At 49.8% G+C, this 23355-nt stretch overlaps 1 protein-coding gene across 10 annotated transcripts in view; it reads left to right on the forward strand.

Moving 5' to 3' along the window:
- ASH1L (ASH1 like histone lysine methyltransferase) overlaps positions 1-23355 on the forward strand; it is an 83674-nt gene that overhangs the window by 18866 nt on the left and 41453 nt on the right. For 7 of the 10 annotated variants that reach the window (XR_004955207.1, XM_016166148.2, XM_036234817.1 and 4 more), the window contains 4 exons: positions 1855-6394; positions 15885-16034; positions 20114-20852; positions 23145-23324. Coding sequence is in view for 9 of the 10 variants with exons in the window: in XM_016166148.2 (XP_016021634.2) it covers positions 1855-6394; positions 15885-16034; positions 20114-20852; positions 23145-23324 (5609 nt within the window). In the remaining variant the exon portion in view is untranslated. The remainder of the gene's footprint in view (positions 1-1854; positions 6395-15884; positions 16035-20113; positions 20853-23144; positions 23325-23355) is intronic. The other 3 variants (XM_016166149.2, XM_016166152.2, XM_016166151.2) reach the window with 2 other exon arrangements.

Consider the following 23355-nt stretch of genomic DNA (forward strand, 5'->3'; position numbering starts at 1 on the left):
CGGGGGCCCACGTGCCCGTAAGCGGGGGCGACGGCAGCGCCTGCTGCAAGAGCCCTGGGGAGCCTGTCAGAGGCCGCCTGTTCGGGACTGAAGTCGATGAAGGAGGGAGGCGGCGCACGTGGGGCATCGTAGCCAACAATATTTCGCTTTCGAAATCAGCGTATTTTAATGCCGATGTATATTTAGTCACCTTGAGTCACTCTGAGACTGTTAATCTACCTTTTAAAAATAGGGATATTTCTAAATACCCAGAAAAACATAGATTTCTATGGTTGAAAGTCAACCGAAATAACACCTCGATAGTCTCTCATACAGCAGCAGAGGAACTAACATACTTTGACTTTAGTGTAACAGTTTTAGTTTTTAAAATTTCGTATTTAATTTTAATTTTAAATTACTTAAATATAATTGGTATACAATACTGTATTAGTTTCAGGTGTACAATATGGTGATTTGGTGTTTATGTACCTCACAATGTGATCGCCACACTTAGTAACAACCGTCTGTCGCCCTGAGAACGTATCACAGGACTATTGACTGTATGTAATCTGCTTCACCTTTTCACCCATCTCCCCTTTGGCAAAATCAGTGTGATCTCTGTTTCTGTGAGTCTGTTTTAGTTTTGTTCTGTTGGTTCATTTGTTTTATTTATTTGGGTTTTTTATGTTCGGCATAGAAGTGAAACCATATGATATTTGCCTTTGTCTGAGTTACTTCTTTTAGCATAATACAGCAAGTTCATCCACGTTATTGTAAAAGACAAGAATTCATTTTTTTCATGCTGAGTAATATTCCGTTGTATATATGTCCCACAGCTTCTTTATTCATTCATCAATAGACACCTAGCTTGCTTCCATATCGTGGCTGTTGTGAATAATGTACAGTGAACACAGGGGTCCATGTATATTTTTATGTTTGTGTTTTTATATATATAAATACTCAGAAGTAGACTTTCTGGGTAATATGGCGGATCTGTTTTTCATTTTTTGAGGAATCACCATGCTGTTTTCCGTAGTGGCTGCCCCCGTGTGTGCACCAACAGTGCACAAGGATTTCCTTTCGCCACATCCTCACCCGCACGTGGTATTTGTTGACCTTTTGGTAATAACTATCTGCTTGGTGTGCGGCGGTATCTCCTTGTGGTTTTGATTTGCGTTTCCTGATGGGTAGTGCTGTGGAGCATTTTTTCATGTGCAGTTGGCCATCGTATGTCCCTCTTTAGAGAAACGTCTTTTCCTCTGCTCTGCCCATTTTTTGATTGGATCGTTTTTTTTGTTGTTATTGAGTGGTACGAGTTCCTTATATATTTTGGGTATCAGCCCTTCTTAGATATATCATTTGCGAATACATTCCCTCTAGTAGGTTGTCTTTTTGTTTTGTCGATGGTTTCTTTGAGGTCTTTAATCCATTTTGAGTTTGTTTTTGCATATGCTATAAGAGAGTAGTCCAATTTCATGTTTTTGCAAGTATCCAGTTTTCCCAACAGGACTTATGGGAATTATTGTCGTTTATCCATTGAATATTCTTGCCTCCTTTGTCATAGATTAATTGAGCATACATGTCTCTTTTTATGCCAGAACCATATTGCTTTGACGATTATAGCTTTTATAGTGAAGTTTGAAATCAGAGGTTACAATATCTCCAGCTTTGTTCAAGATTACTTTGGCTGTTCATGGTTTTTTGTGATTCCATATAAATTTTAGGATTATTTGTTCTAGCTCAGTTAAATTTTTTCAAAAGCACTATTGCCTGTCTCATCGGACATGTGATCAATTAATTTGTTCGATCATAATAATACATTAAATCGGTATAAGGCTCACTTCCTCTGAAACCTGTTTCTTATTCAAATTTTAGGACCCTTCAAAGTTGTTCAAGAAAGCCGGTGACGTTGCAGCCATTGAATGCCAGTCTACAGACAGCCTCCACCTTCATTCACAGGGCGAAAACAGTCCTTTGTCTAAGAAGCTCTCTCCAGTCCGCTCAGAAATGACAGATTACATGAACGCGACATCATCTACCCTCGTCGGCAGCCGGGATCCTGATCTGAAGGACAGAGCGTTGCTTAATGGAGGAACGAGTGTAACGGAAAAGTTGGCCCAACTCATTGCAACTTGTCCTCCCTCCAAGTCTTCCAAGACGAAACCGAAGAAGTTAGGCTCCGGCGCCGCAGGGTCGGTTAGCAAGGATTTGATCCGGAAGGCAGGCGTCGGCTCCGTGGCCGGGATGATACGGAAGGACTTCATCAAAAAACCCGCCGTCAGCGCAGCCGTGGGGCTGGCAGCCAAGGATCCCGGGAAGAAGCCGGTGTTCAATGCGGCGGTGGGGCTGGTCAGCAAGGACTCGGTGAAGAAGCTGGGGGCCGGCGCCACGGCGGTGTTCGTCAGTAAGGACGTGGGCAGGAAGCCGGGGACGGTCACTGCGGTGGGCCTGCTGGGCAAGGATCCCGGGAAGAAGCTGGGCATCGGCATCGTGCCCGGCCTGGTGAGCAAGGATGCCGGCAAGAAGCTGGGCTTCGGCGCGGTGGTCGGACTGGTCAACAAGGACCTGGGCAAGAAGCTGGGCCCTGCCGCGGGCCTAGCGGCCAAGGACTGCACGAAGAAGCTGGTGGCCCATCCAGCCCTGGGCTTCGTCAGCAGGGACGTCAGCAAGAAGCTCGTCGGCTGTCCCGTGGCGGGACTGCTCGGCAAAGACGCCCTTGCCCTGAAAGCCGAAGCGCTGCTCCCCGCCCAGGACCCGCTCAAGGCTTCGCACGGCGGCGGCCATGAAAGCCAGGAGGTGCCTGAAGCCCTGAGGGACTGCGCTGCCGGCAGAACTTTCGAGAAGGGTGTTCTCCGGCAGAGTAAGGAAAGTGTGCTGGATAAGTTCTCGGTTCGAAAAGAAATCATTAATTTGGAGAAAGAGATGTTTACTGAAGGGACGTGTGTTCAGCAGGACAGCTTCTTGCCCGGTGACAGGGGCCCATACGAGCCCGCGAAGCACGAGAGGCCACCGCCCGTGCGCGGTGCGTCCCCGGACTTCCGCGTGGGTGACGCGGCCGCCGCCAAGGCCCCGTTCGCGGCGGGAGACGGCGCCCTCCCGCCGCCGTCGCCCGCCGTGGCCGTGAACCCCGTGGCCAGGAGTCCGCCCCAGGCTGCCTCACAGTTGGCTCCGAACCCGTTGCTTCTGAGTCCGCCTGCAGAACTGATGGAAGAAATGTCAGAGTCCGGCGGAAAGACCCCATTTGTTTCTGAAAGTCCCCACTTGACCCTCAGTCACAGGTCTGTGGGTCACGGCATGAACATCGAATGTAAAGGACTCGATAAAGAGCTAAGTGAGTCGAAAACAACTCACATAGACATCCCACGAATAAGCTCTTCTCTGGGAAAAAAGCCAGGTTTGGGTTCCGAATCCAGTATTCACGCAGTCACCCCTTCGGTCGTCAACTTCACCAGCTTATTCAGCAGCAAGCCCTTCCTGAAGCTCGGGGCCGTCACCGCCTCCGACAAGCACTGCCAAGCAGCCGAGAGCCTGGGCGCCGGTCTGCAGTCCAAGCCACTGAAGAAGAGGAAAGGACGAAAGCCCCGGTGGACCAAAGTGGTGGCAAGAAGCTCATGCCGGTCTCCCAAAGACCTCGAACTGGAAAGGTCAGAGCTTTTTAAAAACGTCGCGTGCGGCCCCCTGCCGGGCGGGAGCTCGGAGCCCGCCAAGTTCCTGAAGGGCATTGGCCCGCCGTCCTTCATGGACCGCGCCTTCCTCAAGCGCCGGCTGCCGAAGCTGAGCACGGCCGCGGCGCCGTCCCTGGCTCTCTTGGCTGACGGCGAGAAAGCGTCGCGTAAGTCCTTCGCCACGCACAAGCTGTCCTCCAGTATGTGCGTCTCGAGTGACCTTCTGTCTGATATTTATAAGCCCAAAAGAGGGAGACCGAAGTCTAAGGAGATGCCGCAGCTGGAGGGCCCACCCAAACGGACCTTAAAAATCCCCGCGTCTAAAGTGTTTTCTCTGCAGTCTAAGGAGGAGCAGGAACCCCCGATTTTACAGCCGGAAATCGAAATTCCTTCCTTCAAACAAAGTCTGTCTGTGTCTCCTTTTCCAAAAAAGAGAGGCAGACCTAAGAGGCAAATGAGGTCGCCCGTCAAGATGAAGCCACCCGTCCTATCAGTGGCTCCGTTCGTTGCCACCGAAAGTCCGAGCAAGCTGGAGTCTGAAAGTGACAACCAGAGAAGTGGCAGTGATTTCTTTGAGAGCGAGGACCAACTTCAGGATCCAGACGATCTGGACGACAGGCACAGGCCAGCTGTCTGTAGCATGAGTGATCTCGAGATGGAACCAGATAAAAAGATTACGAAGAGGAACAATGGACAATTGATGAAAACGATTATCCGCAAAATAAATAAAATGAAGACTTTAAAGAGAAAGAAGCTGCTGAATCAGATTCTTTCAAGCTCCGTAGAACCAAGTAATAAAGGGAAAGTGCAATCCAAACTCCACAGCACGGTGTCAAGCCTTGCCGCCACGTTCGGCTCGACGCTGGGCCAGCAGATAAACGTCAGCAAGAAAGGGACCATCTACATAGGAAAGAGGAGGGGCCGCAAACCAAAAACCGTCTTAAACGGCCTTCTCTCTGGGAGCCCCGCCAGCCTCGCTGTCCTCGAGCAGACGGCTCAGCAGGCGGCCGGGTCCGCGCTAGGACAGATCCTTCCCCCTTTGCTGCCTTCGTCTGCCAGTAGCCCCGAGATCCTTCCGTCTCCCATTTGCTCTCAGTCCTCTGGGACCAGCGGCGGCCAGAGCCCCGTAAGCAGTGACGCGGGCTTCGTGGAACCCAGCTCAGTGCCGTACTTGCATCTACACTCCAGGCCAGGCAGCATGATTCAGACTCTTGCCATGAAGAAGGCCTCCAAGGGGAGGCGGCGCTTGTCGCCTCCCACTCTGTTGCCGAATTCTCCTTCGCACTTGAGTGAGCTCACGTCTCTGAAGGAAGCCACCCCTTCTCCCATCAGCGAGTCCCACAGCGACGAGACCATTCCCAGCGACAGCGGGATCGGGACAGATAACAACAGCACTTCAGACAGGGCAGAGAAATTCTGTGGGCAGAAAAAGAGGAGGCATTCTTTCGAGCACGTCTCTCTGATTCCCCCCGAGCCCTCGACGGTCCTGAGCAGTCTTAAAGAAAAACACAAACACAAATGTAAGCGCAGGAGTCACGATTACCTCAGCTACGACAAGGTGAAGCGGCAGAAACGAAGACGGAAAAAGAAATACCCCCAGCTCCGGAACAGGCAGGACCCAGGCTTTATTGCAGACCTGGAGGAATTAATAAGTCGTCTAAGTGAAATTCGAATCACCCATAGGAGCCACCATTTCATCCCCCGAGACCTCCTGCCCACTATTTTTCGAATCAACTTCAACAGCTTCTACACACACCCTTCTTTCCCCTTAGACCCTCTGCACTACATTCGAAAGCCCGACTTGAAGAAGAAGAGGGGGCGCCCCCCGAAGATGAGGGAGGCGATGGCCGAGATGCCCTTCGTGCACAGCCTCAGCTTCCCCCTCTCCGGCACCGGCTTCTACCCGTCCTACGGCATGCCTTACTCGCCCTCGCCGCTCACGGCCGCCCCCCTCGGGCTGGGCTACTACGGCAGGTACCCGCCCACGCTCTACCCGCCGCCCCCGTCCCCGTCGTTCAGCGCTCCCCTCCCGCCTCCGTCCTACGTGCACGCCGGCCACCTGCTGCTCAACCCCGCCAAGTACCACAAGAAGAAGCATAAGCTGCTTCGGCAGGAGGCCTTTCTCACGACCAGCCGGACGCCCCTTCTCTCCATGAGCGCCTACCCGAGCGTCCCCCCCGAGGTGGCCTACGGCTGGATGGTGGAGCACAAGCACAGGCACCGCCACAAGCACAGGGAACACCGGTCCTCGGAGCAGCCCCCGGTCCCCGTGGACGCCGGCTCCTCCAGGTCCGTCCTGGAGTCCTTGAAGCGCTACCGCTTCGGAAAGGACGCCGTCGGGGAAAGGTACAAGCATAAGGAGAAGCACCGGTGTCACATGGCCTGCCCCCACCTCTCTCCTGCCAAGGGCTTGATGAACAGAGAGGAGCCCTGGGCCCACCGGGAGCCGGCGGAGCCCAGTCCGCTGGCCTTGGGCCTGCAGACGCCGCTGCAGATCGACTGCTCGGAAAGTTCCCCGAGTCTGTCCCTCGGCGGGTTCGCGCCCAGCCCCGATCGGGCCAGCAGCGACGAGCACACAAACCTCTTCACAAGTGCAATAGGCAGCTGCAGAGGCTCGAACCCCAGCTCCGGTGGCCGGAAGAAGGTGTCCGACAGCCCCGGACTGTTTTCTGCACAGGACACTTCCCTGAGTCGGCCTCACAGGAAGGAGCCCCTGCCTTCCAGCGAGAGGGCGGTAGCCACCTCGGCAGGTAAGAGGGCTGTCGCATCGCCCCGTCACTCGTGTCATCCGTGTCTGAAAAGTCAGCTATTTTGCCCACTGGCTGCGTGTATGTGAACTTTCATAGGTCTCCTGGTCTTCGTTTTTGTACGTGTTTTGAAATGCCTTCAGAGTTTTTGTTTTCAATAGATGTGAGAAGAGAGCTAAGGCAGGTCTTGGCATTAAGTTCGAATTTTGAGAAGAGATATTAAAAAAAAAAAGTAGCATGTTTCGGAAATTGGGGAAAATGCTTTCTCTTTCTTATGCAAAACAGCTATTACATAGTTTCTTTAGTAAGAAATGGCTCATTGCTATCTGTTAGTAGCTGTGGGGATTTTTAGTATATACTAATTAATAATTATTACTAACCTAATAATTATAAATGCTTCTGTGTTACAGGAAAATGTCATTCCGTATGTTTCATAATAAAAATATAAGCATTCAAATTACTGACTTCATAAAATTTAACTGAAAATTCAGAGGGACTTCATTGTGCAGAGTGCCTTCAAGTGGCTTTACGAATGCTGCTTCAATTGGGTACGAGATGACATGGAGCAAATCTAGGTGACGCATTCGTAATGTCTAAAAAGTGTCTTTTAAGAATCGAAAAGAGGACAGAAAACAAACAAGAAAGAGGAAGCATTGCCCGTCCACTCAGAAGATATCTCTAAGTCAGGAGTTTTTTATTAAAGATCTCAACCCTAAGGTTTGCGAATTAACTCTAGGAAGTCCACAAAACCTCCGACGCTGTAAGTTAACTTCGTGTCTGTATGCCTGTGTGTATTTTTGCAGGAGAAAGTCCATACGTTTCATCTGATCTCCAAGTAAACTCTTCAAGCTCCTTCAATATCCCTTCCTATAGAATGGGATTAGTAGGGTGATTAGAAGAAAATGAGATTACAGTGTTAAAGTGATTTGCACAAAGTAATCACCCAGATGTTAATTGACTTTATTCTCCCTAAAGATTAAAAACTATGCATTGGAGGAAATGATAAGCCCCTCAAAGATAAGAATTTTTGTTCCTGATTTTCATTATTTATAAACTTTTAAAAAATAAAAGCCACCTTGGTGGAGAAGCTGAGCATTTTTTAGTTTTTAACAATATAATAAAGGGGGGGGGGGAAATCCTAAACTTTAATTATGTTCATTAAACAAAGTTTTTTTACATTTTTAATATTTTTTTAATAAACAGGCAATTTATTTATAATTATATTAGTAAATTATGATTCGTAATTATAATATTCTTGGAGAAAATAGGATGTAATTCCCTCATTACTCTTTTTAGATTTTATTTTTTAAATTTATTTTTAATTATAGTTGGCATATAACACTGTCAGTTTCAGGTGTATAACGGCGATTCAACATTACATACTTTACAGAGTTAGTGATCACCATAATAAGTCTAAGAATCGTCTCGACAAACTTTTGACAAATAATTTAATCAGTACCAGTGTCTGAATATCAACTCTCTGCCAGGCGTTCTACTCTGTGGCGCCTCATGGAGCTTATTATAGTGGGAGAGATGGGGAATGAACAACAGAGTCATACATTGGATGTCATTACGATTGTTAATACGGGTGTATTTTAAAAGGGAGAAAGGCCAGATTCCATGAGAATGTGACATGGGGACCCAGCTCAGCCAGGCTTCCCTGGAAACGGCCCTCCAGCGGCTGCCCGCAGGGGGCGCAGCAGGGGGCTGGGTGCAGAGAACCGGTAGCATCTAGCGCTGTTCCAAGCTGGCACGCAGTGGAGGGTAAAGATCTGGGATTTGGGCTCATTAACTTTCAGTGTAGTGAAGAAAGATAAACAGCAGAGTTGTGACCACATACATGATCGTCTAATGGAGAAAAATACTATCGGGTCCATGTGACAGTGCGAGGGTGGGTAATTAAGGGGAGGGGAAGGGCTACCTATTTAGATGGGAGTTACTAGTTATGGCTTTAGGATAAACAATTGGAACTTGAAAGGTAAGAAGCCACTAGCTTCCCAAGCAGAGGACAAAGTGACAAGCGTGTTTGCAGATCCCGAACAGAGAGGGACCTGAGGTATTTAATAAACCGCGAGAGCGTGCGATCCTTAGGGCAGAAGGCAGGCGATGGGCGAGCTGGATGGAAGAAAGAAGCCAAACCACACATTAAAGATTTTAGATTGTATACTAAGAGCAAAAGACACAGGAGTATTGATTTTAGATCTGCATTTTTAAAAGATCGTTCTGGCTCACACGTGAACATTGAATCGTAGAGGACAAAAATGGTCACAGGAAACCAGTCGGCAGGAGATGATGTTACTTAGACGGAGGCGGTGGCAGAACTTGTGTCTGCACGTCTGAGAGATGGTGGCGCTGTCCCCAAACACAGAGAAGGCGGGAAGAGCAGACTCGGGGAGCGTGCAAGTTTGCTTTTTAGCACGTGAAGCTTCGGGGTGCCTCTAGAACACCCAGGTGCCGGCGGCGAGCAGCCGGACGGGGCGTTTCCCTGCGTTTCTGCGTGTTAGCACGTCTCGTCCAGCCGCCCTCTGGGAGCTTCGAGGCGCGCGTGTGCCCTGAGAAGCCACGCGTGAACAACACAGCTGCCCGTCATCCCGCTCTCCTGTTCATCAGTGGTGCTCGAGCACTTTCCAGAAACCCCGTGAAAAACACCGTTGGTCGTGAGTCGCCTGTCACTCGGCTGCCACGAGTGACGTCCCCACAGAGAGAACGTCGAGCGAGGGCCTCGGACGGCTCTGAGGAGCTGCAGCTCCTAAGGCAGTGGCTGAAACCCACCAGCCTCGGGCTGATACGTGACCTTTTGTGATGATCTCTGCAGTGTTTAAGAAATTACTAAAATTTTTAAATCTGGAGATTTCACATAAGATTTCAGAATTGTGCTTCTCTTTTTTAAAAAAAAAAATTGGAACATCCGACAACAGTGCACGTGTTCCGGGTGACGTTGGTGGCCGGGTCTCGGTGGCCGCGCCCTGTCCCCTCCGACTTTAGCTGGGACAGCCACCCTCCAGCTTGCCTCGGTCCTCAGGCTGCCTGCCGCTGGGTGTCACGTAGGGCCCAGTTCGGCTCTTTAAGTAGTGAATCTGGCTCCAAGGGACACTTTAGTTTGCGGTCCCTAATGTAAGAGTTGTAAGAAGGCGCTCACGACAGGTGGGGAAATTGAGGTGGAGGTGAGGTGAGATGACAGGTCGGATGTGTCACCCACATGGTTGTGAAAGTCACCCGAGGGGCCAGGTGCAGGACATGGGATGAAGCGAGCTCGATTTTGGGGCTCAGAAAGGCACAGGTCCAGTCTCTGTTGGGTCACTTTGAAAGTCAGAACTTGTTTAGGAAAAACTTTGATTTTTTTTTATCTTAACTTACGATGATAGCTGTCCACTTCAGCAATCGTGTCCACTGTTTGCCAGGTACAAGGAATACAAACGTGAATAAGGTAATTTCTGCCCTTAAGTAATTTCAGTTCAGCAGAGAACAGAGACATGTATATAAATAATTACTGAGAGCTGCTAAAATTGAGAAATTTGCAGTGCGTTTTGGTGAGCGCAGAAGAGAGGGACTCGCTTAAAAGGGGCTAGGAAGATGTTTTGATTTCAGTGTGCAAGGAATAGAGGGTCGAAGACTTTCCCACAGGGAAGTCAGCTTCTCTGGGTCCGATGCCGCCCTTAGGAAACTGGGAGCCGCCTGGTGTGGCGCCCAGGGGATGAGGCAGGAAGGACAGACAGCAGCGGGTTGTGAAGCCTCTTGTTTCTCTAAGATACCAAGGACTTGGAGTTTCCTCTGGAGGCAATGGGAGGTTAAGGGTTTAAAGCAGAGGAATGGTCTGCTGAGCTTGTGTTGACCACTCTGTAGATGGATTCGAGAAAGATCTGAGGCACCGGTTCGGAAATTGTCCCAGCAGAATAATGTGGGGGCTTTAACTAAGGTGGCGCTAGAGAGAGGTGTGCAGAAGAAGTATTAAAGAGAGGTCAGTAAAGGAGGTTTTAGGACGTCTTCACGGTGCCCCGTCTCGGGCAGTTGGTGGCACAGTGACGTGATTCCGTGGAAGCTCACGTGCAAAAGGGGAGGCCGCAGATGGAAAATGGGTTTGGGTTTTACGCCGTTCAGACAGAGACAGGTCAGTAGCACGAGAGGGAAATCAAACCTGAGCACAAAGTTCCAGACGCGGCTGTCGCAGCCCTGAGAGGGCTGGTGGGTCGCCCTGAGGGCGGACACGCGGTTTCCTGAGGGCCCGTGGTCAGGGGCGTCATGTGTGCAGAGCCGGCAGGGGCGACTGGAAGTAGACACCGCTTTGGCAGACCGTCTCTCGTGACCCAAGAGCCGTTGGTGCAGTAGCAAATGTTGGATTTCGGGGGTTAAGGAGTGGAAGGGAAATGAGGAAAGGGAGGCACTTAAAATCCTTCCAGCTGTAAAGCTTGTAGTGCTCCGGACTGGTTCATTATTTTTACCCTTATAATGTCAAGAAAATCATTGCGTCTTCTCAGTCTGGTTATCTCAGTGTCACGTAGTTTTTCTTCTCCGAGTATAAAAAGAGCACAGTTAAGCTTCATGTTATTTTAAATTGAACTTCTCAGTCTTCGCTTGTACGTGTTCCATATATAACTTGAAATGTCCAAAATCTGCTTACTATGCGATGTATTACCACGTTGTCCATTGCCTTCGGGGCATTGCTAGCCTACAGCAGCTCTCGCTGGCCAAAGCTGGAACAGTGTAAGCAACAAAATAAATGACAGTATTGGATTGTAAACTAAAGAATCAGGTGAATATCCGTGAGTCCAGGCCAAAATAAATAAGTAGGTGGGTAGACAGACGAGAGGGACGCATCGTCCTGACAGCGTTCGGGGATTTCCCTTCGCGGAGGTGGAGCTTGATTCTCCTCTGGTTTGTTATGGGCTGGCTCTAGTGACCTACTTCCGAAGAACAGAGGACGGAAAGGGGAAAATGTAAGTATAGCAAAGAGGCCTTGCGTACAGCACCGTAACCAAGTAGGTCAGCGTCACCAGTGAGAAGTCATGAAGGCAGCATGTGCCCTCAGGGATAGCACTTCGAAGGGAACTTCAGTCCTGTGAAATTCTTTCCAAAAGCTCATAACCCCAGTCTCACCATAAGGAAACATTAAAAAGCGGGGGGGGGGGGGGGGATGTCATACAAAATACCTGACTGGTATACCTCAAAAGTATCAAGGGCCTAAAAAAGCAGGAAAGACTGAGAAACTGTCACAGATCAGAGATTAAGGAGACAGGACAACCAAATCCAAAGGCAGAGTCCTCCACGTTAGCCGCCATACACCAGGGGTCTGAAACCAGCCTGATGTGCGAGTGACATTGTAAGGAACGACACGTCGCGAGGTGAGGCCCGGTGCCTCTGGCTTCACCCAACCCTACTCGCCGATTCTATTTCGTTAGGTCTCTGTGTTAGGTCGGCGTGGCAGCAGCCTCGTGAGAAGGCGTTTCTGACTTCTGGCGTCGTATTTCGTGCCTGCGTTTTGGGATTTTCAACTCACGGCTGGCGGCGTATGCCAGGACCTGTGAACCGATTTCAGAGATGGGGCGAGCAGTAGCACAGAGGATTTTTACACATACAGGTCACAAATCACAGAATAAGCAGACAGTGGGACGTTATTATTGGTATCGATAATAACTCTTTTGTCCCCCAAGAATAAATTAGGGGTAAATTTTGTTTGAAAAAAGTATTCACTGTAAAAGCATACTGGTTGAACCAAAGTATACTGAGTTTTGTTTTCTTTTTAATTGAAGAATGTCAGCATCAATCAGATTCTAATTTCTTACAATTTCTCTAGCACGGCACGCAGGCTCTGCCCATAAGTGAAGTGTGAACGTGTGGGGATGAAATCGGAAAATTGATTGTAGTGGTTAGTACAGTTTTGGGAATTTCCAGAAGAATTCCATTGCAGTGAGTGAGCTGATTTGGGCATTATGAGCAATCGCCCAATTAAGAGGGAGGAAAACAGACTTTGCAGCTTAAAAATGGCCAGCATGGGCTCTGAGTCAGCACGGTTAGCTGGTGAGTCAGAGGGACGGCGTCGCCTTCAGGAAGTGTGTTTCCTCCAGTTGGAAGCGGCCGTTTTAACCGCGGACCCAGCTCCCCGCCCCAGCACTGGCCTTGCTGGGCAGAAGCCCCTGGGCTCCTGTGAGCCCCAGACTCCGGCGCAGGACCCATAGCTTGAACCAGGAAATCTCGACCAGAGCTTTCCTGATAGTTTGGTGTTAAATTGTGCAACTTGCTTTAGTTTTGGTTGGAAGGAGTGATTTGAATGTTAGAAATTAGTTTTAAATGATTTGTTTTGATGCCGTCTTCTAATGGACCGTTGTATGGTTCCCTTCCAAATCTGGCCTACGTTGTTTTACCTTCGTTCACCCAAAGATCCTTCTGGCGTGAGAACCCTCAAACAGCCTGCTCGTTCAGACCGCTCCCCCGGTGGCCTAGGTCTTCAGCGTTGAACTCCCAGCACGGTGCGACCAGAATTCATGCTACGTTATGAAACTTTTAGTAGTGGATTTAGGCTGAAGAAATGCACATTTGATCCAACAGCTGTCCATTCACCATGTTCTTTTGCTAATTTACGTTTGGAAATTTCCCGTTTCTTAGTCCGGGCTGCTCAGGGCTTCAGCGAAGTTAGGGGGAGTCTCTGTTCCCATGTTGTCTTTGTGACGCCCCCCCCCCCCCCCGGACACTCTCATCTGTGGGGTCTTCCCTCTCGCCGCTGGCATCTTTGCCCCCTGCGCACACACCCGGGCATCTGGACATGCAGTGCTGTTCCTTTTTACCTTTAAGTTCCAGTGTGTTCTTTTTTCATTTTCTCAAATTGCCGGCATTCTTATTCACGATTTCATCTTATGGATGTGCTACAAAGGTACCATCTTTCTCCGTTTTCATCTAATTTGACACAGGTTTCCCTCAAAACTTGCCTGTATCTGTAAAAGCTCGTGGAGTGATGGCCAGGTTCAGCCCAGAGAGTCTGCGCTCCAGACAGAAGCCAGGCTCCCTCGCATCTCCAAGTTCATTTTTAATTCTTCATTTCCGTCGTTATCCCAATCTGTGATATTCTCTTTCCAGTTTCTCTCCTTACTAGTAATCGGCCTCGTTTTTTACACGAAGGCCTCGACTTTTCTAACCAAAGAAAAAGCACGCTTGTGTCACGACTCACGTTGACGTCGAGTGCCAACAGCGTAGGTGCCGCTTGCGCGGTTAATCCGGGACCGCTGCTCCTGCCGCTCGCGTGCGGAGAAGCAGCGTGGCCGCTGTGTGACGGGGCCACACGGAGCGTTTTGCGAAGCTCTGACCTTTCCAGGTCTAGGCCTTTGGGAGGGGGCACGTGCTTCTTACCACCATCGTCGTCCACTGGGGCTTTCGTCCTTGCCTTTGTGTTCGTGCTTCGCCCTGCAGACCGGCGCCCAGGCTCCCGGCTGCTTGGCAGTGCTTGTCGGAGGCGGCAACGGCCCCGAGCTTCAGGAAGGGCTTGCTGCGAAGTAAACATCGTCTCCCCCATAGTTTTGTGAATCGAGGAATTCCTGTTTATATTTTGTTTACTTCTGCAGTACTTAATTATTCAGAAGAAAGTGCCCGTACCCTCTGTCCCTCTGAGGCGGGTGAGGCCGGGCAGGGCGAGTCTCAGGGAATCCCGGTGCTCAGAGGTGCAGTCGCAGCCTTCCTCGAGACCTCCCTGACGATGACCAGGACATTCGGGAAAGGTTACCAGGTAGCCCAGAGACTGAAGACGGAGCTGAAGCGTGGACAGCGGAAGTGCCACCTGAAATGTGACGCCCGATGACATACAGACCCTCAGTAAGCGCCTGCGAGCAGAGACTGTCGTGCAGTTTCTTCAGCTCCCCCGCCGCTGCAGTGCCTGGGCCCGGGCGCACACGCCGTGCTCAGGACGTGGTGGTGGGTGGCCGCGGGGCGGCACAGGAAGCGCTCCCCGCCATTTGTCCCGGGAGTGGCGCTGGAGCTCGGCGTGGTCTCACGCCGCCTGGCCACCGTGCTCTCCTGGTCTTCTGCGTTTTGGAGCATTAATACTTAGAGTTATGTCTTCAGTGACGCCTGGGCTTTTACTTCTTAGGTATTTTGTCCGTGGTATCTGGCTCTTCAATGGAAGTCTGATCTGACCAGTCTGGGGGGCTTGATTGTACCGCCGTGAAATCCCTTTGTATCTTTTTAACTTTCATTGGGAAGCGGGCTTGCTTCCCGGCGAGATCTGCCGTTAGCTGGCTCCGTATCACAGAAGTAGGATTTCCGGCCGTGACGTCATTTTCCCAGGAGCCCAACTTGTTTTTACTCCGTCGGGAATGGTGACGCCGCGTCTTCGGGCTCACCCGAGCGGTGCTGACGGTGCTTAACGGCAGTGGGCGTCAGGCGTCCCGTTGTGAAAATGGGGTCGTCGCTCACTGCCCCTCCGAGGAGGAGGCGTCAGAAACCTCGCTCCGTTCAGTTCTGTGCCCAGATTGTCCCTCACTGAATTTAGTCACTTCATTACAAAGTCAGCTCTCACTCGGAGGCAGATCTTAAAAATCTCATCTTCAGGTATTTGAGTTCTTGCACCTTTGTGCCTGCAGCTTTTTGTTCCCACTGTTTTTCAAGTTAAAAGCAGGTATTTGAGAGTGCTACTAGTTTTTTGACAAACATGAAATGAATATTTATTATGTAGTCTGAACAGCTGGCTTCTGAGATCATAAGGAACCCAGTAGCAGAACCAGGAATATTTATCAGGAAAATAATCTTTCCTGAGTGACATGCTTTTGAGTAAGAGAAGTGTTACATTATGCTGCATCGATTTGGGGTTTTGGTAAAAGTATGAGACCTTTTAAAAGGACATTGAGTTTCTTTGTTTTCATGAGCTTTTGTGTGTGTGAGCAAAGAACCTTGAGTGCACAGCTTCTCAAGAGGCTCGTTCTATTCCGTGGGTACCTTAATCGCTTCTTCGGGAAAATGCTACAGAGGAAAAACAGACTATAAAGGTAATCTCTGAGGATGACATAGGACGCGTGGGTTTTAGGTCCAACTCTTGAACTTTGATCTCTGCTTCTATTTAATGAAACCCTCAGCTCGACCTGCTCTCATTCATTCCTAAGCACTGGAAGTTTTGTCAGTTTAATGTGACCAGTTAGAATCAGTAATTAGGACCAGATTGGATTAGAATGTTGTTCGTGTTTTTTATCAGTAAATACCTCAGCTGTATGCCTCCTAGTGGCACTGCAGACAGCCTGGCTCCTTCGCTCCGTTCATTCTTCACTAAAGCAGTTTTCCTTCTGTCGGCGTAGCGGGGGAAACGACGTGTCTGGGGCCCGCGAGGTTCTGTCGCCGGCAGCTAGCGTGGTTTGCCCTCTGCTTATCGCCTCTTCCTGCCTGTCCTACTGTCTGAAAGGTCGTGTTATTCCCGGGAACAGCAGTGGCCACCACCGAGTGATTAGGTGCTGACAGAATGACTTACCATGGTTCTTAGACTCAAATTGTCCTGTGATTTCTCTCTTTTCCTGTTTCCTAGGTTCCCAGCCAACCTCAGATAAGTCTTCCCAGCGGCCGTCAGAGAGCACAAACTGCAGCCCTGCCCGGAAGAGGTCTTCGTCCGAGAGCACTTCTTCCCCAGGCACGTGCTGCTCATTTGAGGAGACTCGCCTGTCACTCGTGAACAGACGTACGAGAGGGTCCCATAGACCTCGGAGAGGAGCGGGAGTTGATGTTGACGCACAACATAGCGCTGCAGGGCAGGGCAGAGCAGAGCACGGGGGGGGGGGGCGGGGGTGCAGCGCGCAGCGAAGCCATGCGGGCCTCCGCCCTCCGCCCCTGCATGTCCAGCCAGCGGACACCAGCCACCCCGGGCAGGACTGGCCCCTGTCCACACACCCGTCCCGGTTCGTGCTGCCCACCTACACACGCGGCCCCTTCCCCATCATCCCTAAGCCCGCGCCACCCCACGGCCCCGGCTTTTCCGGTTTGAAAAGTGACGGCAGGACCAGCACGAGCCCCCTTCCTCCCTCACAGTCGCCCATAGATCTTGGCAGCCTCAGCACGGGGTTGCTTTTCTCCCCGTTAAGTGGAGAACTGTCACCTTTCCACCTAAAGGAAGTGCCTCGCGGCCTCCCTTCAGCTTATCCGAGCCACTGGCACCGCTGCTCCTGGGCCGTGGGGTCGTTATTTAGCAGAGCCGTGGTGACTCTAGGCCAGCGCCGCAGCGTGGAGACAGCTGACCTGATCCCATAGCCAGCTCCTGGGTGGCTTTCGGGCGTGGACACTCAGGACAAAGGGGTGATTCCCACACCACGTGGGGCAGAGCGGGACTGGACAGGACTTCTTCCTGCTGCTCATAACACCGTGAAATGTAGCACTCGTGAACTGTTTATTTCTGAAGTTTTCCATGTAGTATTTTCAGACTGCCATTGACCGCAGGTCGCTGGAACCGCAGGTGCGGGTGGGGACTCCTTCAGTCCACAGGGAGTGGTTCCAGATGAGGAGGTATGAGAGTGGGCAGACCCAGGAACGGAGGTCGCGAGTGCTGAGTTACAGGTCGGTCAGCGAAGACGGTCTCCGCGGGGAAACGAAGGCGCCCGCGGGGCTGTGAGACGCAGCTCTGCGAATGCTCGTTTCTGAACTCTGCCGCTAGCAGCGTTCGCGGGCCGAAATGTGTGTGATCTCCTACAGTGTGACCACTTTTCATGGTTCATAGATTTAGGTGGTTTTCCCGATTTTCACCGATGATAGTATGTGTGTTTCCAAAAAAGAGAGAGAGGATGCTCTGTGTCTCTCTGTCTGCTGTCTTTGCTGAGGACCGGCGAGTGAGAGATCATTTTTCACTCATCAGTGTTACCAGGGCAGATGGGAGTGTTTTTTTCAGGTAGTGGGAGGAATGTAAGTAAGGGGGAGAGCAGCGAGTTCAAGGAGCTAAATAAAAGAGCCAGTGTGGCCGCCGTCACGACAGTGAGCGAGTGCGAGTCTGGGGACCAGGCACGTAGTCTTGGTAACACGTCGAAACACGGAACGTTTTAACCAAGGAAGCGACACGTTATGTCTTAGCTTTCTATCCAGGTGTCTTTGGTTAGGCGATCAGTCGAGATTTATGGGCCGAAAACGTAACTCCTTCGTCAGTGCCCGGCGTCTCGGTGGAGCCGTGTGGGTGCGGCGCTCGCGGACGTGCTTGCTGGCCGCCTTCGCCGCGTTGGCCGCGGCGTGCCGGGCGCGGCCCGCGGGCTTGGCGTCTGCCCGCTGCCGGGGGGGCTCTCGAAGCTAGTGAGGAGGGAATGATGTCGATGCGTCCCCAGACCACGATTCGGCAGACACGCTGGTGTGACGCAGTTAAACAAGACAGCCTCGTGAACTTCGGATTGAGACTTAGAAGGTGTCTCAGCCAGGGCTTGGCCGGACGCTGTCCGCGGGAGGAGGAGGCGTGACGCGGCAGGAAAACCAGGGTTTCGAGGTAGATCTGGTGTATTCAGCTTCAGCGATAGTGTGTCCTCTAGGGCCAGGTGTGTAAACTGAGCCACAGCTTTCTCATGTGTAAACTGAGGCTACTTAGATCCACTGCCCAGAATAGTGAGGGTGGAGGCAGTGCGTGCGAAGCTCCTGTCGGCAAGACCGGCCCGGGAGTGTGCTGTGCGCGGCCCGTCCTGCCGTTTCGCATGAAGTCGCAGCAAAGCAGACTCGCTCCGCAGTGCTCAGGCGGAGGAGCGGCTTCTCCCGGGCCCTTGGAGGGCGACGGCGATGCTCTGTGTCTTGGTCGTGATGGTGCGTGTGTGGTAAATTTGTCAGAACTCAGAAAAATGTCCACGTGAAAAGCGCGCTTGATCTTATACCACACTTCACCTCTGTACAGTTACCAGATACGGTCTTCCATCTGCAACCTACTGCTCAGCAGGCCACCAAAAAGCAGTTGTCGGGCGAGGGTTCGGGAAGGTGGCGACACTCAGCGCGTGCGATAAATCACACTCGCGAAGTGAACGCATTCGGCAGCTCTGGGCGGCCGATGAAGGGAAGGAGGAGACGAAACTAATTCCTGGGAATCTGAGCCCGGGATTGACGCTTCAGCTCTGTGCTTACTGATTGGTGATGCTGTGGTTGCCGGAGACACAGTGAATTTGGTGACAGCATCAGACTTCGTGATGTCGACGGGGCGGGAGGAGTTGGTTATGTTTTGTTTGGGGGTTTCAGGTTTTTTGTTTGTTTTTAGGTAGTTTCATTTACTTGCAGCAAATAAAGGAGACGGGCGGGATTCACATGCAAAGCTCCATCTCTCCAAAGGGAGGTTCAGCCATTGCTGCTTACGATGGTGGCTCTTAATAGCATGGCGGGGCAGGGCTGGCCTAGGAAGTGCTCCTTAAGGAAGCGACATTCCCACTGTAACCTTAGAGCGGATGTAATGAAGCAGGTCAATTTGTGAGCAAACATTCTCCACTCGACGGTAACAATGTTTCAGATACCTGAGTCGGAGAAGGAAGATGTTGAGTTTGAGGAATTTAAGTTTATTATTACTGCAATTAAGGGTTCTAGATAGAGTGCTAATATGACGCGAAGCTGGAGGAAAATGTGATCATTGCAAAGCTGTTTTATGTAGTAATGAACTTTTTAAGGGCTTTAAACAGAGGCAGAAACCTGATTACGTCCGCGTTTACAAGCTCGCTCGGGCTGCTGTGTCACTCGCTCGCTGGGAAGCGGAGCAAGGTGGGGGGCAGCGTTCTGGTCCTGCCCTGCTGCGCGACAGGCCACCTTACCTGCGGGGTCCAGGCGACCGGAACGTGGTCGGGGTGCGTCGTCAGACAGACAGTGGAGGAAGGGTTGTAACGGGTAATAACGTGAAGCATAGCTGAGATTTTGATGTTTTAAAACATACTGAATTTAAACAAGGCTGTTGGATACTATTGGAGGAAAGTTATTGGTAATTTGAGAAATATTTCAGTGTAGTCTGAGATTGGAATCCAGAATGCCTGGGGCTCAGAAAGGAGTGTCTAGAAGAGCATCACATTTTAAAGTCATGCGGATAAGAAAGCCTTCAGTTAACTTTGGGAATGGATCACCTGTGATTCTTAGTAATAAACTGGGCATCTAGAGAGGTGGCCTGTGACGATCCGATTTTATAATGCCGTGAAACTAACGTGGCTTGCCAGAGGAAGCTGAGTGTTTCCCACGCTGGTCATTGTCATAAAAATTTGCCAGGCGGTTGCCGGGTGGCACCTGAGGAAACAGTTACCAACCGCAGGGCCACCGAGACGACACGGTTTGTCCGAGACCACTTGGTTTCTGTCTCGCTGTCAACTTGTCTGTCTTCTAGTTAATACAGATGTTTTCTATTCTGATTTTAAAGCTTTCCCCAAGAAGGGTTTCACTCTCTCTGTTTTTAAACATCAGAAAAAGCACTGAACTAGAAATATCTGCATTTAAAGTTTAGCTCTTCATCCAAGATCCAAGATTGATTTAACTTCAAGTCCTTTAACTGGACCTTCATTTTTAAAGAAATAAACTCGCTCTTTCTGTTCCTCATTTCAGAGAGTGAGAACTGCTGTTGTTATTTAATCCACGTTATTAGGGAAATATAGGCTACTTTTGGATTTGTTGTGTTGGCTGTACACTGCCAGCCTGCTGCGAAGGGCAGACGCTCAGGGTGTCATGCTGTCCGACCTTGCTAGGGAGGGTGCAGCAGTGGTCCCCGTCCTCTCTCCTGTGTGCAAAGTGTTTAAATAACCAGCTGTGTTCAGCTGTCATCCACGTGTGCTCTGTCTTGTTTAGTGAACGGAGTTCCCGCTCGAAGTCCGAGGTTGGTCGCTTCCGGGGACGAGTCTGTGGACAGCCTGCTGCAGCGGATGGGACGCGAGGACCACGAGGCCCTGGAGAAGAACGTCGATGCCGTGATCGCGTCTGCCCCCGTGCCGCCTTCCCCGAGCGCAGGCCACAGCCACGGCAAGGAGCGAACCCTAGGGAAACCGGACGGCCTCCTCGTGCCCGCGGCCCCCGGCGATGCCGGCGGCAGTAGCATCTCGCTTCTTCCCGAAAAGTTGCCAAGCACCTGCTCCCCCCGTCACATCAAGAGAAGCATGGTGGAAGCCATGCAGCGCCAGGCTCGGAAAATGTGCAATTATGACAAGATCTTGGCTACGAAGAAGAACCTGGACCATGTCAATAAAATCTTAAAAGCCAAGAAACTTCAGAGACAGGCCAGGACAGGAAACAACTTCGTGAAACGCAGACCCGGCCGGCCTCGGAAGTGCCCGCTCCAGGCCGTGGTATCGATGCAGGCGCTCCAGGCAGCCCAGTTCGGTGGCCCGGAGCTGAGTGCGGGCGAGGAGGGGGCAGCGCTCCACCTTGGCCCTGACACCGTCACGGACGTCATCGAAGCCGTTGTTCAGAGTGTCAACCTGAATCCAGAACACAAGAAGGGACTGAAGCGGAAGAGCTGGCTGTTGGAAGAACAGACCAAGAAGAAGCAGAAGCCCTTCCCGGAGCAGGAGGAGCCAGAGAATCCGGAAAGGTAATGCCCTCCTTGTCTGCCACGTTGCCCGAGCAGAGGGACTAGCTTTCGTACGCACGTGACATGTCTCTGCAGCTGAATCACTCAGTTACTCTCAAAACCTTCCACTGCGTGAGGCCTCTTTTTTTCTCTTCTGTTTAAGTGTTCTCGTTCATAGCTGTCCAGAATCATAAATAACTAAGACGCAAAGGGGCCGCAACAATCCAGTTCAAGCCCTCGCCTTACAGAGACGGAAATCAAGGCCTGGAGAGAGGATGCATTTCACGCAGAATAGAGCCCAGCGAGTGGCGTTGTTACTGTCACGCCGTCTGTCCTGCCTTCGCTGTGCTCGAAAGTTTTCATCTTATCAAATACGTTTTGAGCCTTCTTGCATGTTAGAAAGCCAAAAGTCATCAAAACAAAGGGCCATTTAATTCTTTTGTTATGTATTTAATCAGATTCTTTCCCCGAAGGTTTATCTGATATTTTTAAATGAAGCAATACAGTATTGGCTATTTGTAAATGGTTTTAACTCTACCAAATACAGCCTGCTGTCTCTCTCACAGACAGAGAAATACAAATTAAAGCTGCTAGGTACTTTTGAAGTCTTTTAACATGCATTGTCAAATTGATATATATTGTCAAATTGCCCTTCTGAAAGCCACACCTGTTAATGCTTTACTAACGTTATACAGTAATCGTGGTATACTGTTTACTCCACTCTTGTCTACCCTGGAAATTATCTTTTTTAATTTTTATCAGTGTGACATCTGTGAAATGTATCTCCTGAATATTATTTCTTCCTTGTTCAATTTGCATTTGTTTGCATATTGAAGATTAGTATTTCTGTTCCTTACCTACTTTTTTCTATTTTTAAGTGCTCATTGTATACAGTAAGAATATTAAAACTTCTTGTTTGTTATTTGACATTTGATTTTCTTTACATTTTTTTGCAGTACATCAACAGAACAGTTATTCCTCCTTTTTCGATATCATGTGGCTTGACGAATCCTATAGAGAGAGGTTTTTCATGTCTCTCTATGCATACATCAATAAAAAATTGTCACCCTTTTTTTCTAGAGAATATATGAGATTTAAATTTTTCCATGAATAATAATACATGCTTGTAAATAAATCAGTGAAACTTGAAATTTACTGATTGAAAAATTGAGTCTCTTTGCACAAGATCTCATTTCTTCTCAAATCCTGTTTTGCTCGGGGGCAGATCTGTGGAAGGGCGTGGTGTGCCCTGTGACACTTTGCCTTCCCATGCACAAATGCGTGCACAGGCAGAGCCATTCTTTGTGATTGACGATGTGACAGGCTTAACTTTTGCAGCTTTTTCTCTTCATATGTCTTGGAGAGTTTGCGCTTAGTACATACAGAATTGCCTTATTTCATGCTAAGAATATATCATAATTTATTTAAGTCTTCTCCTTTGATGGATTACATATTAATTTTTTACATGTAGGACTTCAAATCAGTTGAAATTTCCTTTCATGTAAGCTGTGAGTGTCGTATTTATGGCCCGGCCGTTTTTATGTTGTATGTAGTTGCATACTCCCAGTGGATTCTAGTAAAATGTTTTTTGTTTTGGTTTGTTTTTTTGGAAAGGCAAAAGAAAATTAATTTTAAAAAAGATTTACTCTTTTTGAGTTTTTAAATGGCGGCCTACCATTATTTCTTAATTTATCCTTTTCCTGCTTTTTGAAAATAATACCTTTATTGTATATGAAATTCTCACATATCTTCGGGTGTTAGAGGGTTTTTATATTTCGGTATTCTGTTCCCATCAACCCGTTTTGGTGTCAGCATTATTCCATTTTAATTACTGAGGCTCTAAAATGCCCGCAGAGAGAACAGTTTCTGCCATCGCTGTAGTACGAACGTGACAGTTCGTGACACCTCGATCGCCCATCTCAGGCAGGCGAAGGGCCACGTTAAGAGTGCGCTTCAGAGGAAAGGTTTTGTTTCAGATCAGCCTTTGTGTTCCAGTGAATCCTGGTGTCCTGGTCAGCCATGCTAAACACTTATTTTCCACAAAATTATGAAGTTTGAAGAGCTTACGAAGAGAGAGACACAGGTGTCAGTAGTGCCCCAAGAGACGACAGATTCCGTGCGGTCCCTGTAAACATCCCAGAGTTGACGGCATTACTGTCGGTTTCTGTCAGGACAGGTCCGTTACTCCAGCATACCCAGATGAGGAAGTCTCCATATCTCTTATTAATTGCTGTTATGTTTTTTTAAATAGACAGTTGTTTGTAGGAAAACATCTTTTTCACCGTAAGATTATCTTCACACTTCTCTTTGCAGCTTTGCTGAAGCAGCAGTCGAGATTCCCAGTCCTCCCGAAACCCCAGGCCAACCTCCCGAGCCTGAAGGCACCGTGCAGCCCGTGCTCTCGCTCCCCCCGAGGGAAAAGAAGGCCCCACGTCCCCCGAAGAAGAAGTATCAGAAAGCAGGGCTGTACTCCGACGTTTACAAAACTACCGAGTAAGTCACAGGACCTGCCAGCTGGCATCTC

Source organism: Rousettus aegyptiacus, unplaced genomic scaffold (assembly GCF_014176215.1).
Source record: "Rousettus aegyptiacus isolate mRouAeg1 unplaced genomic scaffold, mRouAeg1.p scaffold_m13_p_17, whole genome shotgun sequence".
NCBI lineage: Eukaryota > Metazoa > Chordata > Mammalia > Chiroptera > Pteropodidae > Rousettus > Rousettus aegyptiacus.